The sequence below is a fragment of the Saccopteryx leptura genome, chromosome 7 (assembly GCF_036850995.1).
Source record: "Saccopteryx leptura isolate mSacLep1 chromosome 7, mSacLep1_pri_phased_curated, whole genome shotgun sequence".
In the NCBI taxonomy this organism is placed as follows: domain Eukaryota; kingdom Metazoa; phylum Chordata; class Mammalia; order Chiroptera; family Emballonuridae; genus Saccopteryx; species Saccopteryx leptura.
In genome coordinates, this window is record NC_089509.1 from 97,061,659 (window position 1) to 97,074,928 (window position 13,270).

General features: G+C 34.6%; 1 protein-coding gene across 5 annotated transcripts in view; it reads right to left on the reverse strand.

The window, feature by feature from the left end:
- Positions 1 to 13,270, reverse strand: part of ERBB4 (erb-b2 receptor tyrosine kinase 4) — a 1,119,996-nt gene that overhangs the window by 317,139 nt on the left and 789,587 nt on the right. For all 5 annotated transcript variants that reach the window (XM_066346729.1, XM_066346728.1, XM_066346726.1 and 2 more), the window contains exon 6: positions 2,795 to 2,913. In XM_066346729.1, the coding sequence (XP_066202826.1) occupies positions 2,795 to 2,913 (119 nt within the window). The remainder of the gene's footprint in view (positions 1 to 2,794; positions 2,914 to 13,270) is intronic.

Genomic DNA, 13,270 nt, shown 5'->3' on the forward strand with positions numbered 1-13,270 from the left:
ATGATACTTGTTAAAGGAACACTAATGTAATGGTTTTTAGAGAAGTTTGTGTTCATTACTATGTACATGTCAATTTCACAAAAGCTGCAAAATTTCATGATTTTATAGTCATTAGTGCTTAACTTTAAATTGGCTTGGGACATTTACAATTTTACAAAATTGATTTCCCAAGGTCAGTAAATAATACCATCTATACTTACTAATGTTCAAATTGCTTAGTATCTACTAATTACTAAATTGAGAATTGGTTTTAATTTTTAAAGTTAGTACATAGTGAAAAATCATTTAGGCTCACACTTATTCAAGGGTTTAAGTTGAATCTTAAGAGTCTAGCACTAATAACTAAATCCTCCATTCTACAGGGCAGACTTTTCTGAAAGCTGGTGTTTGGAGAGTTCAGTGTCTTAAGTGACATTTATCTTCACTGAATAGTGAAAAAACATGTCATGGCCATTAAAACTAGACTCAAAGAAAAGGCTCTGACAGGTGACTAATCAAGGAGTAAATGTAGGGTGTGTAATGCCAATATGTAAAGAAGTAGCTATACTTAGAAATAATATGGTGCCATTTCTTTGTCATAATGTCACACAATTTAGTAAAAGCTAGCAATTCAAGTAAAACAATTTATTTCCACTGACATATATTTGTATTAAAACCTTAATTTGTTAAATTGTTCAAATGTCTTTGAAATAAATAATAAATATTTTCTTATTGATATATTTTAGAGAGACAGAGAGAGTAAGGGGAGAGTAGAAGAAGGAGAGAGAGAAAGAAAGATTCATGTGTTGTTCAAATTAGTTTTGCATTCACTAGTGGCTTCCCATATGTACCCAGATCAAGAATCAAATTCATAATCTTGGTGTTTCAGGATAATATTCTAATCAAATGAGCTAATCTGCCATGGCCTACTTTGAGTATTAAAAACCTGACAGTGAGGTATTCATTATAAAAATACAACATATGTATAAGTACATAAAAACATGATTAACAAGAATGGATGAACTAATTTTCTTAATTAAAAATATTAAACTTTCATAGAAATAATTTAGGACTTGCAAGGCAAGCTAATGTGAATTCAAGTAGTATTTTGTAGTCCTCATAAGTTGTGCATATGGTTATTAATAAGCATGAATTTATTGTTTCTTCAAAATATTTTCTTCATCAATTGTTGTTTTAGCAAGCACTTGATCACAAACATGACAATTCCCTGATGATGGTCTACTAGATGCATAATCAGAACAAGAATCACCAATGACACATTATTCATAGAGATGACACTTTCCCAGAAGAATCTATTAAAAACCAATCTCAAAAACTCAGTAAGTTTTAATTTATAGCTATAAAATTTTACGTGTCCTCATAATTGCTTTGCTAACATACTATATGCTGTGCTGTACACAGATTGCTTGTCAACAAAGGACCATAAACTAGAGGAATCAAATACATTTACCTTCCAGACAAAGCGATGTAACTTATACCAAGACCATGATCTGGCATTCTTGAACATTCTGTACCAAATGCCAAAGTGGAATCATGGGACCACCCCATATAATAATGACATGAAAATCTGAAGCCCACTCAGCACACTGCTTATTGTGATAGAAGAAACATGAAAAAATGTAGTGAAAATTATGGCTATCATTGGTGTTTATTGCTGTTCCTGATTTGGAATTAAAACAATGCCTGTTCAGCATACTCCAAATCCCATTTCTAATCCATGTGTGGAGATATGCAAAGAAAAATGTCTCAGACCAAGACCTGCTGAGGAGCTGCCCTAAATATTTTAACATTTTAATATTCTTTTCTTCTTCTATACTACTCACTTTTGCAATACATACTTTTGTTCACTATAGAATTAGGATAGATAAGTTAAATTTCTTCTGACATTAAGAAATTCACATATGACTTATTCTAAGAGCTATAATTTATATTTTACTTTTTTCCAGAATTAAGTGCCAATTTGAAAGAAAAAATACTCAATTCTTAATAGATATGTGTATTCTCTGGTTATTTGAGAAGGGGTAACAAAAAATCAACTCCTAAGTTTATTTTTAACAACAAAAACAACTTATTTTATGATTTTTAGCTTAAAATGAAACTAATGTTCTGTATGTATAAACTTGCATTAACTATAGCTCACAGAAATGCTTTTATGTATTCAAATGAACAGAAAAACTGTATCAGACATATAAAAATATAATTAACAGTGTCTCCAACAAGTGATAAGTGTTCATTTTAAGGAAGTAAAAGTGTCCTCTTCTAAAATAAAAATCACACTGATGAACATATAAATTGCTTCAAGTGTGTGTTTGTAACCTTATAAATTTTGAATAATACTAGTTGGTTAATAACATGAACTAAAAATAGTTAAATTTATAAATTTATCTGCTATTATCTTAAATTCATATTTAAAAAAATGAAATGCAAGTTCCTTCCTCAAAAGACTCAATATTGCAACAACATAAACAAGCAATTACAGTAAATTTTGGAAGAATACTATTAGTCTTTAAAAGATATTTTGGCATACTCTCCTACATAAACTTTAATAAATCTCACTGGTAACATAAATTATGACAGAAAGCTATAAAGAACAATCCTAGTTAGTCAGTAGTTAATCCAGTGAATGCATGACTTCTGGGAAGGCAGAGAATCTTTCATAATCCTAAAATGATTAAATTAGATCTTTTAAAATAAGATGTTAAAGATTCAGTGTGCCCGAGTCTAACCATGTGCCTGAGTCAAACCAGGTGGGAAGGGAAGCCAGGAGAATGAACAGAAGAGCTCCCAGACTTACAAAGCAGTCGGTGTCCTTAGGTCCTGAGCAGCCGCCAGCACATTCTCGATGACAGCAGTCACTGACATAGGGTCCGTAGCACCTGCCATCACATTGTTCTGCACACACTGTCCTTGTCACTGCGGAAGATAGATATTAAGCCTCAATCCAAGCTACCAAGTGAAATTTCTGAGGTGATTCGGAATAACTGAGAAAAGCTGGGCCCTACAATAACCATTTCCTTGGTGTAACTTCCCTTACCATCACTTCACAAACCTAACAAAATTACCAAGCGATAGCAATAAATATTCTGCATTATGGTCTTTTCTTTCTACTCCAACTTCGTTCTGAAACTTATCTCTAAATTATCACATGCTTTCTAACAAGTTCTCTCGGATTCCAATTACTCCTCCATGCTATTCTAAAAGCAATGACTGGAAATATGTAAGACGCTATCTACATGAATCAGTGTTGTTTCACAGTATCAAACTTACTTGCCATCCTTACCCTAAAGGAATAAACCCTTAGCGAGAGAGGAAAGTCCTTCATCAGCTGACCACCGTCTCTAGCTCTACTGGTATCTCTCACTACTTCCTGTGCGTCTCACATCCAGCCCCCCAGAAACCTCATTGTGATTCCTCATTCCCGGTACCGTATGCGACTGTGGTTCTCATTGCCTTTCTACAACACATTCCCTCATGCTCAGATCCATTCCTGTTTCTTTGCTTATCAAATACTCAACAAGAAGATCCAGCCAAAGAGCCATTTTACTCTGAAACCTTTGCAGACTCATCTCCAGGCGATGTTAAGTCTGTCACTCTTGCCTGAACAAGCAAGAAGATCAAGTTGATAGAACAGTCAAGGTCTGAAAGCTTCGGCTCATATTCAAGCCTTGCCCTGGTGATATGGCCAGTCCTATAACCACTCTGGCTTTCACTTTACGATTTTACAATGGAGTTTGTTTAAGTGCCTATCTAACGGGATTGAAGATACAGGGACAGTTATAAAGTGCTTAACATGTCCCTTATTCATAGTGTTCAGCATTGTTAGATATTAATATTGCATTTGTCGTAATACATTGAATTTATTTTTCAATGTTTGGTCCCCCTACTAAACTATTAGTGTAATTTATTGCAGCATATTTTCATATTCAAATTGTATCTTTGGTGACTCAGTACAGTTTTGGCACTTAATGCACAATAAATAAAAATCTCCTCTGAGTAAATAAATAAATCATTTTAACCAACTCAAAGTACTGTTACTTAAAGCTTAATGCCCTCATCAGATGAAAAGTCAACATGTAGAGAGTTAAAGAGGTAGGGCATTAAAAAATATAAATAGACAAATATTAAAATATTGAGAAACAGAGAATATCAACATGCAAATAACTTATTATTGTTGTTAAGATTTATTATTAGATTTAGGCACTCCTCAAATTATGCCATTGATTATTTCACAAGTCCATATTTTCACTTGGATAGTTTTTAATAGAACATAATGATAATATTCATAAAAATATAATGTTTAAACATGAGCTATATCTTTCCACTGGACATGGAAGGACATGATTATATTCTTCTCTATGTAGTACAATCAATAAAGATATCAAATAGAGTTCAAACTAAAAATATACTTGGACTCCCCCTCTGTTTTGTTTTTATTTTGTAAAGATAAAGTTACATGATACTTCTGAGCCAAAGCTTATAGAAAATATGAGAAAAACAAAAATTTAGGTCTGGATTTGTGAGGGCATATTTTGTATTTGCAACTTGTATAACACTAAATTTTGAAATAAATCATTTCTTCTGTAGGTATTCCAGAATAAAATCCTCCAAAATAAGTTAACTGGGCCTTTCCCTTTACCCGTTTTAAGTCTTCGCTAAAATCTCACCTTCTCAATGAAGTCTAGCCCTAACTAATACTGAATCCTTCCCAAACCATTGATTCTTTTTTATTTTATTTTATTTTATTTTTTTATTTTTTTTACAGAGACAGAGCGAGAGTCAGAGAGAGGGACAGATAGGGAAAGACAGACAGGAATGGAGAGATGAGAAGCATCAATCATCAGTTTTTTGTTGCGACACCTTAGTTGTTCATTGATTGCTTTCTCATATGTGCCTTGACCATGGGCCTTCAGCAGACCGAGTAACCCCCTGCCCGAGCCAGCAACCTTAGGTCCAAGCTGGTGAGCTTTGCTCAGACCAGATGAGCCCACGCTCAAGCTGGTGACCTCGGGGGTCTCGAACCTGGGTCCTCCACATCCCAGTCCAACGCTCTATCTACTGCGCCACTGCCTGGTCAGGCCAAACCATTGATTTTTTTTTTATTTTTTTTTTATTTATTCATTTTTTCAGAGAGGAGAGGGAGAGACAGAGAGAGAGAAAGGAGAGACAGAGAGAGAAGGGGGGGAGGAGCTGGAAGCATCAACTCCCATATGTGCCTTGACCAGGCAAGCCCAGGGTTTCGAACCGGCGACCTCAGCATTTCCAGGTCAATGCTTTATCCACTACACCACCACAGGTCAGGCCCAAACCATTGATTCTTTTTTTTTTTTTTTTTTTTTTTTTTTTTTTACAGAGACAGAGAGTGAGTCAGAGAGAGGGATAGACAGGGACAGACAGACAGGAACGGAGAGAGATGAGAAGCATCAATCATTAGTTTTTCATTGTGCGTTGCGACACCTTAGTTGTTCATTGATTGCTTTCTCATATGTGCCTTGACCGTGGGCCTCCAGCAGACCGAGCAACCCCTTGCTGGAGCCAGTGACCTTGGGTTCAAGCTCGTGGACTCTTGCTCAAACCAGATGAGCCCGCGCTCAAGCTGGCGACCTCGGGGTCTGGAACCTGGATCCTCGGCATCCCAGTCCGACGCTTTATCCACTGCGCCACCGCCTGGTCAGGCCAAACCATTGATTCTTGATGGACCGTTGGACCCTCTTCCCTCTCTCTCTCACTCTTTCTCTTTTTCCTCTCTTTCTTCTTCCCTTTCTTTCTTTTGTGTATCTTTATTAAAGCATCAATCATAATCTAACATGTTTTACAACTCATTCATTATACTTTGTTCTCTGGTGAATTCCAGTGTCTACCTGGCTTCTATGTAGTTTTTATTGATACTTCATATATACTACTTCTATATTATATATGAAATACAACCAAGTAAATTATATCCTCTTATTAACTCTTCATAGTCATACATTGTACTTACGTTAATGTTCCTAAATTTTACCCAAGTGCTATATTTATTTAGATGTCCTAGTTAGTAAATCATGCCATATAGAGAAAACCCTTCTGGTAGATATCTTTGAAAAAAAAATAGATTCAAATAAAATTCTTCTTTTAAATTTAAGACAATTTTTGTGACATACCAAGAGCTGCTCATAAAATTGGCAAATAGATGTTAAGTAAACAAATCACTAGATTTGACACAAGTGTTACCAGAAGATAGTCTGTTTGCTCTTAGTGGACAGGAGTGGCTCGGCTGGAAAACAGCACGCAGTGAGTCAGCGATCACATCCTGTAGGTCTCATCAGATTTTTCACCTGCCATGTACACTGAAGTGTTAACTTCTATTTTTAACTCCATGGTGATTAAATGTAACTTTACAAAATGCCCTTTTTCTCTTTATATACTTTGGTCTTTCCTACAAAATGCGGAAATTAGTGTAGATAATATTTATAGATAATTATAAATTTATTTTTAAATTATTTATTAAATATTCGTATAAAAATTTCTTTCATTGAGTCCACTATGTATGATAAATATGAAAATATGTTATGAACATAATCTAACAGTACAGCCCTATGTTCTAAAATAATTATTATACTGTGAAACTTTTAAAACATGTACTTTAAATAATTAAATCATATGTATGAATTGACTTAAAATTTTTCAAAAAAGCTACTTTTTTATATAGTGACCACATATCACATTTTTTCAGGACACTTTGATCTTAATACCATTCCACCTGAGCAACATGCAAAAAAATATCCTTCTAAGTCATACTTTTAAAATCTGTAATTGAATTTATTGGGTGACACTGGTTAACATAATTACACAGGTTTCAGGTGCCCAATTCTACAGCAAATCTCTGTACACTGTATTGTGTGTTCTCCTCTCCCCCAAATCAAGTCTTCTCTGTCTCTATTTACCCCCCGCCCTGTACCCTGCTTGACCTTATCCCGTCCCCCACAAGCATCAACCAGTTTTCCGTGTCCGTAAATTCTTTTTTCCTTTCCTTGCTCAAACTCTCCACATCCCTCAGCCCACCCTCCTCTCCTGAAAGTAGTCAGCCTGCACTTATGAGTGAAATCATATCCTATTTGTCTTTCTCTCACTGGTTTATTTCACTTAGTATAATGTTCTACAGGTCTATTCATGCTGTCGCAAAAGGTAAGATTTCCTAAAAGTATTGATTTAATTTATTAAAAGACAATTATGGGCCTGATCAATCAGAGGCACAGTGGATGGAGCATCGGACTGGGATGTGGAGGACCTGGGTTCAAGACCCCGAGGTCGCCAGCTTGAGCACGAGCTTGTCTGGTTTGAGCAAGGCTCACCAGCTTGAGCCCAAAGTCGCTGCCTCTAGCAAGGGGTCACTTGGTCTGCTGTAGCCCGCCCCCCCCGCCCCCGCAAGGCACATATGGGAGATCAATCAATGAACAGCTAGGGAACCGCAATGAAGAGTTGATGTTTCTCATCTCTCTCCCTTCCTGTCTGTCTGTCCCTCTCTGTGACTCTCTCTGTCTTACCCACAGGGAAAAAAAAATTAAAAGACAATTCTGGGATTTGCTTCTAAAACAGTTTATAATTAACTTTAAAAATAAAAAGTAAGGCCCTGGCCAGTTGGCTCAGTGGTAGAGCGTCGGTCTGGCGTGCAGAAGTCCCGGGTTCGATTCCCGGCCAGGGCACACAGGCGAAGCACCCATTTGCTTCTCTACCCCTCCCCTTCTCCTTCCTCTCTGTCTCTCTCTCCCCCTCCGGCGGCCGAGGTTCCATTGGAGCAAGGATGGCCTGGACGCTGGGGATGGCTTCTTGGCCTCTGCCCCAGGTGCTAGAGTGGCTCTGGTCGCGACAGAGAGACGCCCCTGAGGGGCAGAGCGTCGCCCCTGGTGGGCGTGCCGGGTGGATCCCGGTCAGGCGCATGCGGGAGTCTGTCTGACTGTCTCTCCCCATTTCTAGCTTCAGAAAAATACAAAAAAAAAAAAAAAAATTAAAAGTAAGATACATTCAACAAAAAAATTAGCACTTTTTGCCATCATGGTTTTTACATTCCTTAATTCCAAGTGAAAGTTCAGTAAGTATGAAACATATTTTGGAAGTGTTTGCTTGATAGATAATAATATAAGTAAGCAAAAAAAAAAAATGCTTAATCTCTAAACAGGGTTATGCCATGGTTAAGAAAAATTTCCTTATATTTTTATGTAAGATTTATTATTTTAGAAAAAAATCATTCTGTACAATCCATTTAATGGCTTTTGTTGATTAATAAACATTACTTACTATGAAATAAACACATCAAACTATACTCATATTTCATTATGATGGAAATACAAAACAAAAAATAGTTCCTGAAATCAATGAATAACTCATTTAGCCTCCATGGGAACATTAACTTTTAATTGCTTTGGTTATATTAATTTTTATCCTTGCTTGAATATTATTATTTCATTAGCATTTTCCCCTGTATTTAGTATCCTTTATAAATTGCTTCATTGGGTACATTAAATTATTTGGGTCAAATATTAATTAGCCTAGCTTCTTCATTGGTGGTAATCACTAACTGTGATTGTGTGATACAAAGGTAAAATTAAATGTTTATTATGGGAAGTTAAATGTTTATTATGTTAGGGCCATTGAACTTGAAATTGTGAATGGGGACACATTTAAAATAACCATAAGAATCAAATGAGTAAAGTTTAAGAAACCAAGTAATCCACATAAGGAGATACTGCTGACAGAATAGTATTAAAATAATAATAAGAATAAAGTACTTGTAATTAGCTTATCCTATCAGTATCTCACTAATTTCTTCTTTACATATAAAATGACCTCATTTAACGTTACTAGCTGTGAACAAATTTATCCTTTTTAAAGAACTTTGGCAATTTACTAATCAAACATGTATTGCTGCTTTCTGTGAGTTACAAAGACGTTAGAGAACATTTATAAATGAGGCAAAATGGAGCACTGAGATCAAAACCAAAAGACCGCTTCCCAGTAAAAAAAAAAAAAAAAAAAAAAAAAAAATAGGGCTAAATCCAGGCAGTCTTTATAAGCGTCTTCTTTGCATGTTTTTACACTATGCCACTTTTCTTCTCTCCTGCCTCCTTCTTCCTTTTTCATATCCTCCCTCTTCTCACGCCCAGTGCCTTCTGGCTCTCTTCCCTTTCTCTGTGCATTGGTTCTGACACAGGCTACGCAATAGATCATCTAATCAGGGTGATTTCAAACTTTAACATGGGTATTCTTGCCTCAGTGGAGATTCGGATTTTAGTCACTATCAGTGGGAAGCAAGATTGTTTTATTCTAATAAGCTCCCAGGTAATTCCTCTGCCTTCTGGTCCACAGACCTCATTTGGAGTAGCAGTATATAGAGTACTTGAAGAAAAATACCTGGGAATCACCTACTTTCTATTAAATCAGAATTACCAGCAATGTTCTATGATTTCATATGCTTAATAAACTCCCCAGGTGATTCCAATAGGCAGTAAGAGTTGAGGGCTATTATTCCATCTGGTAAAAAACGGGACACACTCCAGTTTATTTACACCATCTTGATTGACTGACAACTGATTATGCCTCATCTGAAACTGAATCACACTGACTCACCTCTTGCTTTAATTTCCTATTTGTGTTGTTAAAGTCCTCTATCACTAATTGGGAGATCAAACAAACAAAGTTAATATGCAAGCAGGTAGGAAGATTTGGAAGGGAAAAAACCTAGAGTGGGAAATAGCTTGGCTGATTTTTTTTTTTTTTTTTTTTTTTGCTTGGCTTGGCTGTATGTACCCTGATTTATTAATGTCATCCCATTAACATTAATAAAAATTTATTAAAAAAAAAAGAAGACAAAAATTTCAGGTCAGTATGAGAACATCAGAAAACTGTTCCTCTTTCTTACTCAGCAGCTATCTACATAAAACAGTGACCTGGGAATCCCCTCATTCCATTGATAAACACATTTTAAAGCAAATTTATTTTACTTTTATTTCATTCTATTTCAATTAGTATTCAGTGGCCCACACTCTCTAGCTTGCCTATATTATCACTGTTTATTGACTGAATTTCGACAAACCATGTTGTGGCTATACATCATGTCCATCAAGTAGGTAAGACTTCAATGAAATGGTTTTAATGTTAAGCTGTTTTCAGTTATATACTTGGAGGTTTGAACAAGAAGAAAAATGCTTGGGTTAATAAGTAGAGGTGACGTGCATTTTTGTGAAGAAGAATTTATTGACTATTACAGTGATTGAAACTCTGTAATGAACTACTAAATGAGCTTCTTGATTATTTATTTGTCAGTATTTGAAGGAACTATCCTCTGGATGCTTTAGACATCCACATAATTATAGACAGGAGGCTTGATGAAAGGCTCTTTAGAGGCACCCCCTTAGTTCTACGATTCAATATTTACGCTTATGAACGGTGAAATTTTGACTAAAATAATAATCACTTTGCATATGTAATATGCTTTTAGAAGGCTGTTATCCTGAGAATATAGTTTAAATGAAATAAAGCTCCTAGTCCACCCAAAAATACACATTACTTTGAAAGCATGCCAAAATATGTAGAAAAGAAGGTTTAATGAAACTAATGCCAAACTGTACACAGACTTATTCTTCTGAAGCAGAATAATTGAATACATCCGTATGACTGCAAGACTCTAAGAATCAGATAAGAAGATTTAAAGTAAAGCAACATCACACTCGCTTTTATTCTGATTCAGTAGTCTAGGGCAAGGGCCAAAAATTATATTTTTTAATTGGGAGTCCCAAGTTTTTCAGAAATAACCGTTATAAACCAACATTTTAAAATCTTTGTTCTTATTTATGAGAGAACAGTCACTGAAGGGTAAAGTATTTGTTTAGATGGGAGATCAGAGGTGGAAATGGGTCTTAAACTGAATGGCTGCTTTTTATCTCACATTAGTTCCCAGACTAATTATTAAACCAATAATCGTTCACACAGAGTGAAGTCCTCAGGATATACAAGGCTTTTATTTGGATAAGGAAGGAATTTTTCACTGTAAGGATTTATCAATAATTTTAACCAGCAAGATAAGATCTAACACATTGTAAAAAGTACTCAGAGAGATATTTAATTGCAAAATAATAAGTGAACTTAAGAAAGCAGAATTATGAAAGAAGGTGTTTGGGCATTTCAAACTACCACCATCATACCCATTTTCACATCACACATACACACACAAATGTTAATAAATTATCTCTTATTCCTAATTCCTAATTAGTCTGGTGAAAGCTACTCCAAAGAAGCTGGCTAGAGCATCCCATAGGTGCACAAAGATATACACTTCCATAGATAATACGACAGTATGAACTCAAGGCCACTAACTGCTATAGTTCAACTGAAAAAATTAGGTAAATACTTGCAAAGACTTTATAAAAACTGATGTTCAAGTGAATTAATAAAAGTATGCCCACAATTTGGCAGCTACTAATAAGGTTTGACCCTTGTCCCAGATAAATCCCTGATCACTTATGGGCATACTTGATAATATTGTTAACTCTGTCAAGTAGGAATCTTGTCTAATTTATTCTTCATCACCAGCTACTTTATTCATTTATTTAATGAAGTTTTATTTAATCTATTTTTTAAAGACATGTAAAAGATTCATTGAAAAACCTTAAAGTCGATTTTAAACTACACTCAGCCACCAGGGAAATTCTTCCTTAATATAGGCTATTAACATCACCAGTGTTTTTGAATCAGACTTTTTAAAAAAATTGGGCTCTTACATTAACTATAAAAATATTCTTAAAAGTGACTATAAATTTTTTACATATCTCTCATAAGATTGTATATATATATATGTTTAAAGATAATAAAGAAGTATATGAATCTGAATAAGAAAACAATAGATTGTTTTAAAAATAAATTCAGTTAAGTAGCAGGATACAAAATAAATACCCAGAAATCAGTTGCATTTTTATACACCAATAATGAACTATTAGAAAAAATTTTTCATTCACAATTGCTTTAGGAAGAAAAAAAAATACCTTCACATAAATTTAACCAAGGATGTGACAGACCTATAATCAGAATATTATCAGTGTCGACACTGAAGAAAAAAATTGAAGAAGATACAAATAACTGTAAGGATATACCATATTCATATATAGAAAGAATTAACATCATTAAAATGTTCATACCACCCAAAGCAATCTATATAGATTTGATGCAATTCCTATCATGATTTTAATGATGCATTTTTAGAACTCGAACAAATATTCCAAAAATTTACATGGAACTACATAAGGCACAAAATAATCACAACAAACTTAGGAAAGAAGAATCAAGTTAGAAGAATCATGCTACCTGATATCAAACTGTACTACAAGGTCATCGCAATCAAAACAGCATGATATTGGCATAAAAAACAGACATACATATCAACGGGATAGAATAGAGAACTCAAAAATAAACCCACATCTTTATATACTCAATTAATACTTGAAAAATGAGGGTAAAAATATGCAATATGATAAAGATAGTCTATTTAACAAATGGTGTTGGCAAAATTGAACAGATACATGCAAAAAAAAAAAATTAGACCACCTTCTTACACCATACACAAAAATAAACTCAAATGGATTAAAGACTTAAATGTTATACTAGAAACCATAAAAACCCTAGAAGAAAATATAAGTATAAAATCTTGAACATTCCCGTAGCAATAATTTTTCTGATATATCACCTAGGGCAACTAAAAGAGAAGACAAAGACAAGCAAATGACAGCACATCAAACTACAGAAGTTTTTGCATAGCAAAGAAAACCATCAACAAAACATATAAAAAGACACCCACTGAATGAAAAAACATATTTGCCAATACTTCTGATAAGGGTTTAATTCCAAAATTTATAAGGAGCTTATAAAACTCAATAGCAAATAATAATAATAATAATCCAATTAAGAAATAGGCAAAGAACCTGAACAGATATTTCTCCAAAGAGGACATACAGATGGCCAACAGACATACAAGAAGATGTTCAATATCACTAATTATCAGAAAAATGCAAATTAAAACCACAATGAGCTATCATCTCACACTTGTCAAAATGGCTCTCAGCAATAAATCCATGAACAAAACAAGTGTTGGCAAGGACATAGAGAAAAGGAAGCCCTCATGCACTATTGGTGGGAATACATACTGGTGTGACCACTGTGGAAAGTAGTATGGAGTTTCCTCAAAAAATTAAAAAAAGAATTGCCTTATGATCCAGCAATTTCTCTTCTGAGAATATAGCCAAAGACA